The 13,228-nt window shown below is 38.9% G+C and overlaps 1 protein-coding gene across 1 annotated transcript in view; it reads right to left on the bottom strand.

Annotated features, from left to right (window-relative positions):
- ptprt (protein tyrosine phosphatase receptor type T) overlaps positions 1-13,228 on the bottom strand; it is a 308,462-nt gene that overhangs the window by 164,582 nt on the left and 130,652 nt on the right. The window contains exons 9-10 of the mRNA XM_013908559.1: positions 5,058-5,173; positions 3,888-4,068 (exon numbers count right to left, since the gene is read on the bottom strand). Of these exons, the coding sequence (XP_013764013.1) occupies positions 3,888-4,068; positions 5,058-5,173 (297 nt within the window). The remainder of the gene's footprint in view (positions 1-3,887; positions 4,069-5,057; positions 5,174-13,228) is intronic.

Raw genomic sequence — 13,228 nt, 5'->3', positions numbered from 1 at the left:
ATTGTAAAGCGCTTTGAGGGGTCCCGAAAAGCGTTATATAAATGCAATCCATTATTATTATCATTATAACTGTAGTACTATAGAATTAGTACCCATACACTCTTCCTTACTCTAAAAACAACATATTGTTTCTGTCCATCTCTCTTTTATTCAGATCCAGTTCACAGTCCTCAAACTGTAAATGTGGTGGATGTCAGAGCCGCCATAATATGATGCCCAAACGCCTTCTATGATCTCCTATGACTCCTATGCATTACTGAGTTGAGGATGAAAATTATGGCTATACTAAAGACAGCCACACACCCATGAATACACTTACAAACAAAGTCCATAAGAGATGCTTAGAGATATTAACAGAGCTCTACTCACAAGCCCTTCTACTAATATTACAGAAATCAATGAGTAATAACTACCACTGTCACAGTAATCCAAGAAACACCGGGGTATAAAGATCAAGAATGTGTGCACAAACAGCTCCCCATATAGAAGACATCTGGACACTGAAATCAAGGAATCCTGCAAAGACATTAGAACATTAAGAGAGGAGCCGAAGAGCATTATGACAGCATTATGTCACTGGGACCCAAGGGGGACCCATGCAGACTCACAGATCCACTTAACAAGAACAACAAGATTTCCATAAGTGATGCTATAGAGAGTGCCAAACAAAGGATCACGTCTCTGGCCACCAGGCCAAAGAGATATACCAGAAAGGCAAGGGTCAACAGAATTCTTCCCTCTTTACAACATGTTTTTTTTTCTTTGACCCTCTTTTGCACCAGAGGGTCAAAGTCCCAGCTACTAGTTGATACAGTAATATACCTCTCTTAAGACCAGGGAGTCAATCTGAGGACCACCTGAATTGACTACAAGACAAGCTACAACTCAGCCAGTTGAGTCCTTCATCTGTAGGTCATTAGGTTTCCGGAGGGCAGGTTAGTGGACATGCAGGACAGTTACAAGTACCTAAGAAAGTAACGGACATTAAGAAAACTAACCAGGAACTAGAAAAGCAAAAGCAAAATGACACAGAAACTCTGATCATGGAAACACGTGAACGCTCCCTAAACACCAGATTGATAGAGGCCACAGCCAACAGGACTGAATATGGATTAGAAGTCCCGATGTGAGGTGGTCAAAAACAACAGGCACTTTAGGAACCGAGCTTGAGGAACACAAACATAGTAGTGATTAAGTTACTGCCCTGGCATGATGTGATGTAGTGGGAACCTGCCTCTGTTTGACAGTGAAAGGCAAGGTCCTAATTTTTATCTGCTTTAGTCTTGTGTAGCTTTTAATAGTTTTATCTATATAGAGAATTTTAAGAAGTGATTTACATCTTGTGTACAGTGGCTGTAGTTATAGGCATCATTCTTGTTAAGTGAGATGATGGAAAACATTAGTATTACTTCATTACTCCGGTCATTGTACAGAACCTCTTTCTGCCGATCCTTTTATCAAGGAGCAATGGCTTTGATAAGCAATGCTTATCAAATAGCATATACAATACTGGATCGTAACTCTCTTTGAAAGGTAGCAATGTCATATTAGCTATTTTTAAAGAAAGTTTCACAAGTTGCCTCAGCAGTCTTGTTGTTGCTTCTTCTGTAATTGTTATTATAATTTGTAGACAACTTTAGGTTAGAAAGGCACATTTTGCGAAGTGCTTATAAATGGTAGTCCAGCCAGTTTATGAGAAAATCAGTATTCAAGCCAAATATAATCAAAGAGAGTAAACATGAAAAACCTTTATCTTCTTAGCAGCACGACAGTAAGAAACTGTTTTTCTTTTTCTACACTAATAGGTGTGTCAGCCTAATAGTGGTGGTCTCCTCACAGTGAGCTAAAGCTAAAACATTCATGACTTAATATGATTTGATAGACTGTGTGTATGTGCATGTTAATATGCTATAATCTGAAAGGTAAAACAATTAAAGAGGGCATTATTAAAATTGCTCTTATCCTGAGATTACTTTCACAAACTAGGAGAGCATGGTCCTTGTGAGTAAGCGAAAAGTAATTTCATGTCTTAATTGCAAATCCCCAAACACAGGCTCAAGTTTATTTCCATTTTATAGTATGAGCACAATAAAAAAATGGAAAACCATATATGTTTATGCATGTGCATGTGAGAGAGCAAAAGCTTCACTCACAGGAGCCCCAGCTCTATAAAGCTATTACCATACAAACAGTAATTAGCCTCCATGTGAACAATTGCTGTTCTGTTCCCTAATTACTGAATTACAACCAGGAGATTAACGATGGTTAAATAAAAAACAATTAAGAACAAAACAATTAAGCCTTTTTCCCCTACCCCCTCGAAGCCATTGGTACTCCCCAGTCATGTTAGTTTTTTTTTATTTTAAGGGTTCAGGCAACTTATATTATCCGTGTGCTCGTCTAGCAAAGGTAGGAATTTCAGACTGAGATGTGATGTTCCCCAGAAGCTAAATTCAGAGAATATTAGTTATGAGATCAGGAGAAGAACAGTGAGCCCTGAGGAGGGCGGGAAAGAGATAAGAGATTTGGGATCATTAGAACAATGTTTTTATCCTGCTTATCAGGCACTGCTCTAATGCTATTCCACTTTATCGCAGGCATGTTGTTGAGAGAAATGTGAAGCATCAATGAATTATTACTAGCTGTGGCGAGGGTATACACTATGTTCTGAATTAGTAGAACATGGAGCCCTCTAGAAAGAAAAGGAAGGAACAAGTTTAAAATGTGGTTGTTTAGAAATAACTCCTACCAAATAATGCATGCTTTTAGGCTCCAAAGTATGTACTATAAAAAAAATCCTGTTCAAAAGTCTACTGCTAAGACATCCATGTTTATTGTGTAATTTGAACGTGGCAAAGATCAAACCTGTGTGAGTGTATTTTTACTTTATTTGTAATTGTTGTTCTGTTTCCTTAACGCAGTCTCATGGATTACTTTACTTTCTGATTATAGCTGATATAAAAATTCTGTGTGACGTTTGTGAGTCTTATTATAAGAAACCACATTAATAACTTTTGTTTGAAACAACTGTTTTACATTTGCGATTTATAACCCGGGAAACAAACAATCTGGGATCATGTTTTATTTGTCTTTACAGAATGCACCTGGTCTCTTCCTGTTAATAAGGTGTCCTATTAACAGACCTGTTGTCAACCATTTATCTAACTTAAGGTTCAAATTTTCCTTGAAATAAAATCATGCTTATTTCTCCCAGGACAAAGTCAGAGGATTTGTCCCAGGAATAGCTGACTTCAGGCCTGGACTGGTAATCTAGCACACCGAACACTTTCCCGGCAGGCTAACGCACTTTTGGACCAATAGGCTTCGTACTGGCTGTACAAGAACTGACAGCAGCCCATTCGTTCATTTTCATTACTGACACTGGATTGTCCAATCTCTTAATGCGACAGGCCACTCCCCTACATTTGCTGTGCACTCATGCACCATGTAGAAAACATTTTGTCAGGAAGAAGGGGCGAGAAGGTGGAGCTGGAAAGCTGAGAGAAAACAATAAAAAGAAACTACAATGAATGCAGCAAAATGTGTCAAATTGCACCATGAACAGTAGTACCAACAACAAGTAGTAAGCAGGCCTCACAGACACAGGAGGTTGCTGCTGCTAGCACCATTCAGGTAAAATGAATGGCTATGACCATGAGCCGTTGCTAATTTCTAACTTTTATTTATGCTGCTTTTAATTAATGTCACATGCTGCAGTGCAACTAAGAAATAACCCAACAACAACTGTACCAACCTGGTTAAATGCCAGTGCCCATTTCTTGTCCCCGTCCAGCCCTGCCGTCTGGTAATATGTTGGCTCAATATTACATTATAAAGTATGCTAATAAACATGCTTATACATTTTTCCAATCGGGGCTTTCACTCACCATCCTCCTCCGTCTGTTTGACTATCTCTTCACTCTCCTTGCTGCCCTCAGGGTTGGCCAGGACAAGCCGCAGCCTAACGGTCACAAATGGCCTCAGTCCCCTCAAAGTGTAATGTGATGATGTTTGGATTAATTCTTCAGCTACAAACTCCTGCTGGTTGAACACGTACTGGTACTGCACCTGGAAAGCACAAGAAGAATCATGGGAGATTTTGGTTTTTGGTTAACAATAATAGTGACAAATCCAGAGCTGCCCTCATGTAATATGCATGGGAAATATTAATAAAATGATAACAATATAGTAAAAAAAAAGTCAGGAGTCTGATGTCTGTGAAGGTTCTCAGTCATCCAGGTCATCCAGGTCATCCAGGTCATCGTAGTCATCGTGTTCACATTGGCAAATGTTAAGCTCACCCGAAACCTTGGCTGATTGTGACCTACACCCGTTTTCACACCTTGGCTCATGTGATTAGGTAGAGGATCATTAGGGGCTCCATTAGGAGGTACCTTCACAGGGCTTAAATCTGGGACTCTCCACCATTTGACCCTAGAACTGAGGAAGCTTCTCGGATGAGAGGTGAAACATCTTCAAGCAACTTCAAGAAGTCCAGACGCTTTTCTTCCCAAGCTCCTTAGACTCAGGGGTCTGATCTTTGTAGCATACAATAAGAGGATCTGGAGACTCACTGTTTGAGTCTACTAGGGGAAGGGTCAATGTAAATCAATGTCAATGTAAATGTTTCAATGGTAAAACATTTATTTCTATGTGGTCTCTATCAGGACGGCTATCCATAGGGGAAAAGGAGCTACTGAGTGATTCCGTGAGTAATGTGCGAATCGCCTCTGGGACGTCCTGTGTTTGACACCACTTTCCACCGCAATCATCAAAACATTAGATAAGGTCATATCTCTTGAAAGAATGTTCTATCCAAAGCATGGACAAAAACTGTGACAAGTCCTCAGGTCAGCTTTCAGCCAGTTACAACATGCATTCCCCTGCTCTCGTTCCCACATTTCCCATCTATCATCAAACTATCATAAAAAACAGAAAGATATGAAAAATAATAAAGTTAACTGGCAGTTGATTTTTTTTCCATAAACTCTGCTCCCGGTCCTTATTAATTCCACATAATACCCTAAAGGTGGAGAATAAATAATGGTTGTGCTTACCGTCAGATTGTAGCTGTGGCAGCGTGTCACAGCATACCCAAAAGTCTCCCATTGTACTGTCAGCTGGCGGGCTCTGACATCCACCACATTGACATTTTGAGGACCGTGAACTGGATCTGAATGAAACAGAGATGGACAGAAACAATAGCTTGTTCTTAGAGTGAGCTGGAGGAACAGCAGCCTCAAGCAAGGAAAGAGTGTATGGGTACTAATTCCATAGTACTACAGTTCCATCTATTTGACTTAAAAAGGGGGTAAAATACACTCCCTGGAAGATTTTGTTGGCTTCTAAACTACAGTTTGCAGGTCAACTCAATGCTGCTGATTTCAACCAAGTATTTTTTTTTAAATCAAGCTTGCAAGCTCTGGCATTTACCAGATTCAGTTAGTCAATTTATTCACTGACAATAATGGCAAGGAAATTATGACAGGCCATAAAAGGCTTTTAAAAGGTTCACAGGTCCTCACCTCTCATCTGTTAAATAACAGACATTCTGCCTCACCACTAGGCAGTGCTACGACATTACAAAGTTCAGATTCAGGGTATAATGACACAAGTCTTAATCTGCAGACATTAGGAGTTGCATTACTTCCTTTGCCATATGTGATACTCAGTCTCTCGCTCTCTCTCACTCACACACACATCCAGAGTGTCACTATAAAGGGCATTTAATTGATTACTTTTGCATTAATTACTTGTAGACCTTCCATAAGCACAACGTGGCAAACCTGTAAAATGTGAAAGAAATATTCAAACAAACACGTGTAAAATCACAAGCTTACACGAACAACAAGCAACAAGCTCAAATTGGCCCACCTACACCCATGCAGCAAAACAGCTACACACAACAACATATCCCCTCACAGTTTTGTTCTAGCCATATGTTGGGCTCTCATCCCCAGGTTTGTCTTTCACAACTGACTGCACACTAACAAGCTTGTTCAAACCAATCTTTCTTTCTGCCTAATTAGTTTCTATCAGCTAACGATGGCATCCAAAACAGGTCACTGTATAATTAGTGAAGCTATTAAGCATATTTCTCCAATCAAAATGAAAACCATTATTCTAGGTGAGGTTATCTCTAAAAATACACATATTGGAGAAATAATGAATAATCAAATTGATTATTTCAGATACTTGTCAGAAGAAAGAAACACAGCTAATGAATTTTTGGTATTTGAATATCCTTAACTATTATAACCAAGGATTTTACCCTCAGACTTTAAAGATGTAAGGTCAAAACATTTTACTTTTTGAAAATTAGAATGGATACTTAAGTGTAATTGAGTCAGACTTAAAAAAAGAAGAAAAAAAAATATTTTTTTTGACTTTTCAGGTTTTTCCACAAAACATCTTATTAAAACTCTGCTTACTTGTTTAATTTAGAAAAGCCTATCAAAGTGAAGGCTAAGGTAATAACCTTTGGTCTGATACCAAAAGACTGCATGAATGCATCTTAGCGCATTAGAAGATTGTTCAAACAAGCTTCTTAGTATAATGGGACAAGATTAGACCACAGCAGCATGGATAAGCCATCTTAGAGACCATCTTAGACATGAAACATATGTTACAGGACTTCTTGTTGATGACGTTTTATTACTGTTGTGTTTGTGACTTTGGGTGAGACTTTAGGCTCCCTCGGAAGCTTTATGGTTTAAAGAGTCTCTGTTTCTACTTAAAAGACCAAAGCCTATGAAGTAATCTACTATTCCTGGATAAAACTGTGGCAGACTGACATTTGGCAGCCAAGAAAGCAGCAGGGGGAAGTAATATAACCAACTTATAGCCCAATCTTCAGGTCAGCACAGCAGGCAATATGCTTTCACACAGCCCACATACTGTCTGCAGAAAATGGGACTTTGCTACATCTGACTGAGACTAATGCAGATGGGCTGATGGGCTACTCGTGCTGTATTTGTATTTTATTCAAGAAAAAAAAAATTGCAGGTCAACGTGCAGCATTTGGGATACAAGGGCCGCCCACTTAAAGATAACTTGCTTTTTACCCAACAGGTGATAATCACTTGTCTATTTGTCAGCAGCAGGACATTTGGCAAAATTTCATGTGAATTTTCTTCAAATGTGTTTTGAAATGTAGTGTGATGACAAAGTCAGATCAAAAGTGAACAGTGATGCTCACCTTATTTCCCTATTTTCCACTGCATTAAATCAATATTATCTTTATTATGAGGTTGATGATAAGTTGAATCTGCCTCCTCATGGCTTCATGTCACAAGCTGTCTGAGAATGATTTTTAAACTAAAGCACAATGACTGTCCACTTAGAAACACACATGTTTATCCCATCTCCATCCTTTTCCCCCCCAAACTGATCTGTGAAGAACTCTGTATGTATGGAGAGGGCATGGTGGGGAGCAGAATAGACACAGGTGAGCCAGTTTGAACACAGATAAAAACAGAAGTAGCCAAGCTATGTGCAGAGCTGTGTAAATGTAATGACTTAAAAGTATTTTAATTGTTCAGCTGATCTGTCCACCTGTGTTGCTCTCTCACCCACATGCTATTGTGTGTTATATTTGTTTTTGTTTTTTTGTGTTTCGGCCAGATATTGTGCATTATCATCAATGCCACAGGGCGCCAATATGATCATGAGCTATGGAGTAAATCGCTCAACCCCTGTGGGAAGATTAAAGCTTTTATTATAGTCTGTTACAGACATGGACAGCTGGAGGCGTGATGGCCGAGTAGTCCTTCCTGTTCTACTTCTTTGATGTCCATCACCTGGGGTGCGTGCATGGTTTATAATGTAAAGTCTCCACAAACAAGTTTGCACAGTCACAAAAATTGTCAGACACACAAATGTCCATACTGACTGTGATGACGAATTTACATATATTTACTTGGATCTGGCAGACTCGCAGATGCAAAAAGTATAATTAATCCTTGGGCTTCATCTCTATCATTAGGTGAAGTTTCTCATTCTATGGTCAAATAAGCCTAAATTTAAAATAGAACACATTTAAGTGACAAATATACTACATATTTAGCTTTTGTTTGCAGAACAGGTTGATCAAAATCCTGGATAGGTGTTCATTCAAACAGCCACTCAGGTTGCTGACATCTGCTAGAAGCATACAGGACTGCAAACACACTTTTCCTAAGTCTGCTCCACAGTGCAGTGACCACATCACTGGTCGAATGATCTGCCTTTTAAAATGAAGGTATGTTTGATTGCCCTGAAATTAAGTTTTGATCAGATTCATGCTTAAGATATTTTTCCAACAAAGGTAATACTGCCCTGTTTCTATGTAGCTAGCCAATATTAGATAATTAAATGTCTTCTTGTCCCTCACATTTTAATGAGATTGCCCCAAACAAGCAGTTTTTTGCGCCATAGAATATAATAGCCCTTTATTGTCATTGTAGATGTACAATTAAATTGTAGGTGCTCCACACCAACTGTGTCAGAATAAAATACAAATAGTAGACGGCAGGAATAAATGGAAAACAGGAGAAATATATACAAAAATAAGGGAAAGGCACACATTATAGAAGAGAATAGCTGAAAACTGCTTGGAAGCAGTGCAAAGACTTGAGTGGGAAAGACTGAGTGGCCTGAGTGATTGGGGTAACTCTCAGACAATGGCTCAGATAGGTGGGGTGGGGTGTGGGTTGATGGTGTTTGTTAACAGTGTGAATGCCCCAGGGGAAGAACCTGTTTATGATCCTGGAGGTGTTGGACCTGATTGACCGGAGGCCCGATCAGAGGTCCAGGATATTCTTCCCCAGGACACAAAGGAAGTGCAGCTGCTGTTGGGCCTGCTTTACCAGGGCGTTGGTGTTGGGGGTTCAGGTGAGATCAGTGGAGATGTGGGTGCCGGGAAACCAGAACTTACTGAATTACACGAGTGGTTTCAGATGATGGAAAGAAACAAAGGACTTAATTGTATGACTTGCTGTTTTCAAACAACAGTCTTATGATCCATTCAGACCGAGAATGCCTAAAACCGTCTGTAATTTTCTCCTCTCTTTTTACTTTTCATTCAATATCAAGTAACTACACAATATCAAACTGGTGCTCTGTCAAAGACATCACTGTTTTTAGTTACTGAAATGCTGCTGTGGGTGCCGTTTATAAATCACAGGTGCCCATTACTTTACTTTTATTTTTTTCAAAATTTTCTTCTCATGCAGTGTAATTTAAATATTCATTTCCACTGCTGAATTGTTCTCTATGCCATATAACCATATACGACTGCAACAATGTAAACAGTAACAACAGACAAAATTTCCTCGAAATGATTAGGTAGTAAAATCTTTTCTGAAAAGTAGCCTCCAGTTGGAGACAAAACAAAGAAAGATGCTGTTTTAGATTTAAACTTTTCTATAGAGAACACATTTGAACTAACCTTTAAATATGCGTGCTTAAGCAGATCAAGTAGCGTACCTACAGGAAACGCACAATGTAATTCCTCAATTTCAAAGGCATAATCACTCACTCATTCAGAGAGAATTAAGTAATCAGGTTTCCCCAAGAAAAGCAATACATCAAAGCTTCCCTTACTGCAACGCCTATTGTTTCTAAACGCACCAAGAATACAGCCCAGAAACAGCTAAAAAAACAAACCAAACACAGCTCCACAAATCCCCCCTCACCAACTACCAGCCCTGACCACTTAATCCAGCAGTCTTTCAGTTTGGTATGATCTGAACTAATCTTTCAGATTATCCGTCTCATTCCTAGTTGGACCCGGATAAACAGATTCTTAACTTCTATTTATAAAAGAGAGAGAATTAGATTGTAATAGAATGGAAACAGAAAATTAGATCAAAGATTCCACCAGTGACCACTTCAATGCTTTATGAAATCTTACATTGTATTATATATTTATTATATATTTTGCTTTTTCTTTACTGCTGTATACAGTGATTATGCTCAAATTTTACTTTAGATTATCATCCAGCTCTATTTCTTCTCTTTATAAACCAAAGTAAAGACGTGTGCTGTAAAGTTGTGGAGAAGGAATGCAGGGAAGACTGGGAGGAAACAAGTAGGAGAGCTTATTTGAATTATTACTTTGTTTACATCGTTAAGTTGATGATGGTGTCTCCCAGGCTGCCCTTGGTCATGACAAATGCCAGATTTGCCACATCATTTATTCTCTCCTCCTGCCCTCTTCTCCACTCTTTCTTTACAATCACACTACTTATATATTCTTCTCTTTAACATCGGCTTTGCATCTCTTGTCGATGTTTCTGAAATCACCTCTGTGTCAAAGGATGATAGTGATGCAGGATGAAAAGAATCACTAAGAATCCAAAGTATAAACAAAAAAATAAAGATGTGTACAGTAACCGCTGAAAGAGGAAAATAAAGCACAAATTGACATATGGGATAAAAATAGAGGTCAGTTACACGCAAGAAGAACAATTGTATCACTCCACAGGGAGACAAACCCTGTACTGGGCAATGTTTCCACCCTCATTAATCAGGGCTGGTCAAGGGTTGGCATGTTAGCCATCACACACTGTGGAAGGGCATTGTAGATGGCACAGCTGGCACACAATGTGACAAGGCCAAACAGTGGGCCATGTTGCAGCCAGACATGGAGCCTCTTTCCCTATGGTGGACCAGAGAAGTAGTTCTTAATATTAAAAGGACTACAGAAGCTACCTTTAGCATTTTTCTTTTAGCTTAGCACTACAAAAAATACATCTACTTTATAAAGAAAATTTGACTCCCATATCATAACACATCTACTATATGACTTGCATAATGAAGAGTTTAAATACATTGAATACAACAACTATCAAAAAGTCCTCTGATGCTGATATTGAGTAAACTATATTTCAAGGTGTTGTTGACTGTCCAAAAATGAGACAATTCAGCTGTAATTCATTTCTTTTAGCTGTGCTGGAAACTGGATAGTGTGGAAACTTGGAATATGTGAAATGCAAATAGAAGCTTGTCCCCATGACAGTTCTAGCCTACAATAATGCCAGAGGTTAAATGCAGGATCACCAAACTCAAGCTGTTTAGCACTTTTACTTTTCTTTGACTTTTCTACAACCCCAGCCTGAACTGTCTGTGATCATCTACACAAGAAGGACTAACAAGCACGCAAGCCAATGGATAATGCTAATGCCCAGCTGACTTAACTGGAGGTAGAGATAAAGTTGTTTTGCCTGTCTTTGAAAGTACTTAAGGGCCCATTGGATGTTTTGGCAGGTAGATATCTAGTTCAGGCAAGAGCCTAGTGAGGCATTGTGTTTTGGAGTGCCTTTCTGAATCTGATGAATGAGCAGCAGAAATAGAGCCATTAATCCAAAGACTTTAGGGAGCCGTTCCAGGGAGAAGAGGAGAGAAAAAGAAGAGAAGGAATGGAAATCAATCTTACTGCCCCCCATGCTTTCTGTCCTCCTCTCTTGTTCTCCTTTTCCTTTTGTTTTTGTATCATTCCTTTTCCACCTTTTGAGGATTTTCCTTTAATTAACTGTTTACTCCTAGTTGTACCTCGACCAGTTATTTTTTTCTGCATAGAATCTATAATCAATCAATAATAACTTTTTTCATCTTTTCTCCAAGATTTTCTTCCATTTGCCACTTCTGCTTTTCGTTCTGTATATTTTTTATAGTCACTTCCCTGTTTGTTCGACCACTTTTGCACTTGGTTATAAAAATTCTTATTCAGAAATCTGCTGTCTTCAAGGTCCAAGGGAAATAAGTGTAGTGAAAAATGCAAAACTATGCATCCCCTATGACAAAGGTTAGGGAAAGATCACGGTGCAGAACAAACTTTAGTCAAGTTATAGGTAGGGTGAGGACTAGTGAAATGCTGAACAGGTACTTCAGCTGATCTTAAACTTAAACTTGGCATACCATTCAGGTATAATCATATGCCTGATTCAAATAAATATAGTTCCTTCTATATCTGAAGTTTGTGTACCTCTATTAAATACATTTAGTTAGACACTTACGTTCTTGTCCATGCCAACTTCTATGATTATAGTAACTTTTATGTGATAAGGTGTAACAATTGTAATTTAACATATCAATATTGGCATTGAAAAAACTGGCAAGTATACATTCCTCCAGTACAAAGTCTCTGGATAGTGAGTTGAGGAGGACTGCTTGAAGTTTAGCACAGCTCACTACAAAAAAGTGTATAATTCTGAGCTTCTAAAGGAACATGTTCTTGTTGCAGCTCTACTGTACTTTCTTCTAATCAGTCTTCCTACATTAATTTGTTCCCCAAAGTCAAAAATCAGGCATCCGAAGAAATGAAGATGGGGCAGTGCAGACTAAGAAAACCATACACATCTTTTATTTTCATCACATATGGGCTACACACATTTCCTTAAAAGTACAAACAACCAGTAAACAGCAACTGTGTCATGCTAGAAGATGCTATACTGTAGTTGAAATGGGTACTGCAATTAATTTTGTATATTTCATAAAGAAAAGCTTTTACTAATTGGCTTTGCTGGAACGACCTAAAGATTTCTGCTGGTATTTGTATATGTGCTGTTAGAAATGACCTGTATGTCTCTGATTCTCTCTATGGCCTCTTATGCCTTCGATGCGGTTTGAATTTTTACTTCATTTTGTGTTTTTGATCCTCTTCTATATTCACACCTAAAAGGTTAAAAAATGACAAATGAGAGTGAAAGAAGAGTCAGTGTGAAAGTAAAATCATAGAGAGCTTCCCACTGAGAAAAGCATGGAAGGGACACTTTTCTGTGCCATGCTTCACATGCATGTGTTCTATGTGCAGTCAAAGTGTGGGTGAAGCAAAATGACATATCATGTTGAGCACACTAGCCAAAGGCTAGAAAATCAATTAATACAGCTGATTCTAAACACCTCAAACCACTACAAACTCACATGTGCATGCACACACTCACACACATGCACACGCACACAGTGGAGCACCCCTGAGGCTCTTATAGCTTCAGCATTATTTGTGACCAGTGATATGTTGCAGAGGCTGCACCTTTAATCTGCATCCTCACACCAAAGAAATAAGAACCTAACCTCTACGTACACACACACACACACACACACACACACACACACACACACACACACACACACACACACACACACACACACACACAGTGAGAGAGCCAAGCTTTACTATGACCCCTTAAGGCAAACAAACAAGATCAGAAGAAAACATGGAGGCTTTCACCCTCCTCAAATCTAACAT

The sequence above is a fragment of the Pundamilia nyererei genome, unplaced genomic scaffold (assembly GCF_000239375.1).
Source record: "Pundamilia nyererei isolate P.nyererei 1_Seehausen unplaced genomic scaffold, PunNye1.0 scaffold00012, whole genome shotgun sequence".
Lineage (NCBI taxonomy): Eukaryota > Metazoa > Chordata > Actinopteri > Cichliformes > Cichlidae > Pundamilia > Pundamilia nyererei.
This window is presented reverse-complemented; position numbering and strand designations above follow the sequence as displayed.